The 2,132-nt window shown below is 65.5% G+C and overlaps 1 protein-coding gene across 1 annotated transcript in view; it reads right to left on the bottom strand.

The window, feature by feature from the left end:
• LOC105529782 (putative serine protease 29) overlaps positions 1–2,132 on the bottom strand; it is a 12,576-nt gene that overhangs the window by 3,173 nt on the left and 7,271 nt on the right. The window contains exons 6-7 of the mRNA XM_011967025.1: positions 613–659; positions 1–135 (exon numbers count right to left, since the gene is read on the bottom strand). The exon at positions 1–135 is cut by the window's left edge and continues 6 nt beyond it. Coding sequence (XP_011822415.1) covers positions 1–135; positions 613–659 — 182 coding nt within the window. The remainder of the gene's footprint in view (positions 136–612; positions 660–2,132) is intronic.

Raw genomic sequence — 2,132 nt, forward strand, 5'->3', positions numbered from 1 at the left:
TCAGGGGTGGAGAGTGGAGGGTGTGGGGTGCGGGCTGGGGGCTCAGACTCGGGGTCAGGGGTGGAAGGTGTGGGGTGTGGGCTGGGGGCTCAGACTCGGGGTCAGGGGTGGAGGGTGGAGGGTGTGGGGTGTGGGCTGGGGATTCAGACTCGGGGTCAGGGGAGAGGGCGTGGGGTGTGGGTTGGGGGCCGGGAACCGCCTGCAGGCATCGGGGAGGGGACGGCGCCCTTACCATGTCGGGACTCAGCAGCTCTCTTTCCCGGCCCCTGGGAGCCTCTTTATCCTCAGCCACAGGAGGAGGGCAGCAGAAGGGTGGGGCCCTGTGGTGGCCTCAGGTCCAGGAGGTGTCTCTTCACCCCCTCCTCCTCTCTGTGTTCCACCCACACCCCAAGTCTCCACCCACCCCGCAGCCCAGGCTGGCAGGACAGGGGTAAGAGGAGAGGGTGAGGGCAGAGTGCGGCTGGGGCGGTGCTGGGGCCCTCCGGTCTGCCTGTTCCTCCAGCAGGACGCCACAGCATCACGGGGCTGGTTCGGAGGGCCAGGCCCTTGGAAAAAACTCAGGTCTGGAGCTCAGGAAGGAGCCCGAGGCAGCGGCAAGGCTCTGCCTCCCACCATGGGGTCCCCAGGACAGTTGCCAGCAGCTCATGTGCTGCAGCACCCTGTGAAGGCGAGAGGTGGCCCCGAGTGGAGGTGCGGCTCGCTCCCAGGACAGGGGCCACAGGCCCAGCAGACTGTCCAAGGAAGGTGCCCACTGTGACGGTGCCCACTGCAACTGGACAAGCCCACTCTGGCCAGATGTCCTCCAGCCGACTCACCCTGGGGTCTGCATGTGGAGACACCTCCATGGTGGGTGTGGTTGGGGTGAGGTCCTCTGTCCTCAGAGAGGCCTTCGGGACACAATTGAGTCAGGGTCTGGCTCTGTCGCCCAGGCTGGGGTGTAGTGGCGTGCACACAGACCACTGCAGCCTCCACTTCCTGGGCTCAAGCAATCTTCCCACTCAGCTCTCCCAAGGAGCTGGGACCAACAGAGCACTATGCCCCAGAGACAGGAGAGAGACCCATGCAGTGCTGACCGGAGGGGCCCAGGGGCAGAAATGCTGCCCTGGATGTGCCGTGGCTGCACCCTGGGTCTCGTGCAAGAGCTTTGGAGGTGTGGCTGCGCCAGAGCCGTGGTTCTCCCAGGGAGCACGGGACTTCGAGGGCAGAGCCAGGACCGGCAACCACAGAGGCTGCCGGAAAGGCAGGGAGGGAAGGGATGGAGAGGAGAGAGATAGGGAAGAGGGAGGGAGGACCCGGGAGGAGAGTGGGACGCGGCTGTCCAGTGTTGGAGGACTCGGGGGGCCCCACATCCTGCAGCCCAGGTCATCTGTCCCCAGCCTCGGTGAAAGCTGGTCCTCCTCTGGGACCCCCCCACCAAGAGGTCACAGGCACCGTGAGAAAGGCTTGGCAGCTCCAGGCCCCTCCCTCCACCAGCGGGTGCTGGGACCCCAGTCAGAGCTAATGAAGGGGCCTCGGGAGATCACATCCTGCCCAGAGTGTAAGGAGCCTGACCCCCATGCTCCTTGAGGCCCCACAGTCCCTACTCTTCCCTCCCTCCCTCTCTGGCCTGGGCCCCCACCTGCTCCCCAACTTCTTCCTAAATCCCTTTCTCCAGTCTTAAGCCTTAAGCCCCTCCCCAATCTCTGTGCCCCCCACCCCTGCAGCACACCTCGGGCTTCCCAAGTTGGAGGTGTGTGTAGTTGGGGTGGGCAGTTGGCACTAAAAGCCAGAAGTTCCTCGGCCAGAGGTGAGGAGGTCAGAGGTCCCCCGGCCCCTTGCCTGTCAGGCGGATGGACAGACGATCCCATCTGATGGTCACAGCCACGGCAGGGTGGCGAGCCTGAGAGCATCAGGCACCCAGGGAGACCCTCCTGCTGGGGCTCGGGGGCGGAGGCAGCCACTCTGGGCACCCCCTGCCCCATCCATCTCAGGGCGAGGCTGTCCTGCCCCAGCCTGGGGGCCGGCGGGGGAGCTGACGAGGCAGCCAAGCACCCAGAGCTGGAGAGAAGGCGCCGCGGTGGTTTCCCCGGCGTTTCTTCACTGAACTTGCTCAGCCGTTTCCCCGCAGACCCCTGATAACAGAAACCCGATCT

The sequence above is a fragment of the Mandrillus leucophaeus genome, unplaced genomic scaffold (genome assembly GCF_000951045.1).
Source record: "Mandrillus leucophaeus isolate KB7577 unplaced genomic scaffold, Mleu.le_1.0 Scaffold78, whole genome shotgun sequence".
Lineage (NCBI taxonomy): Eukaryota > Metazoa > Chordata > Mammalia > Primates > Cercopithecidae > Mandrillus > Mandrillus leucophaeus.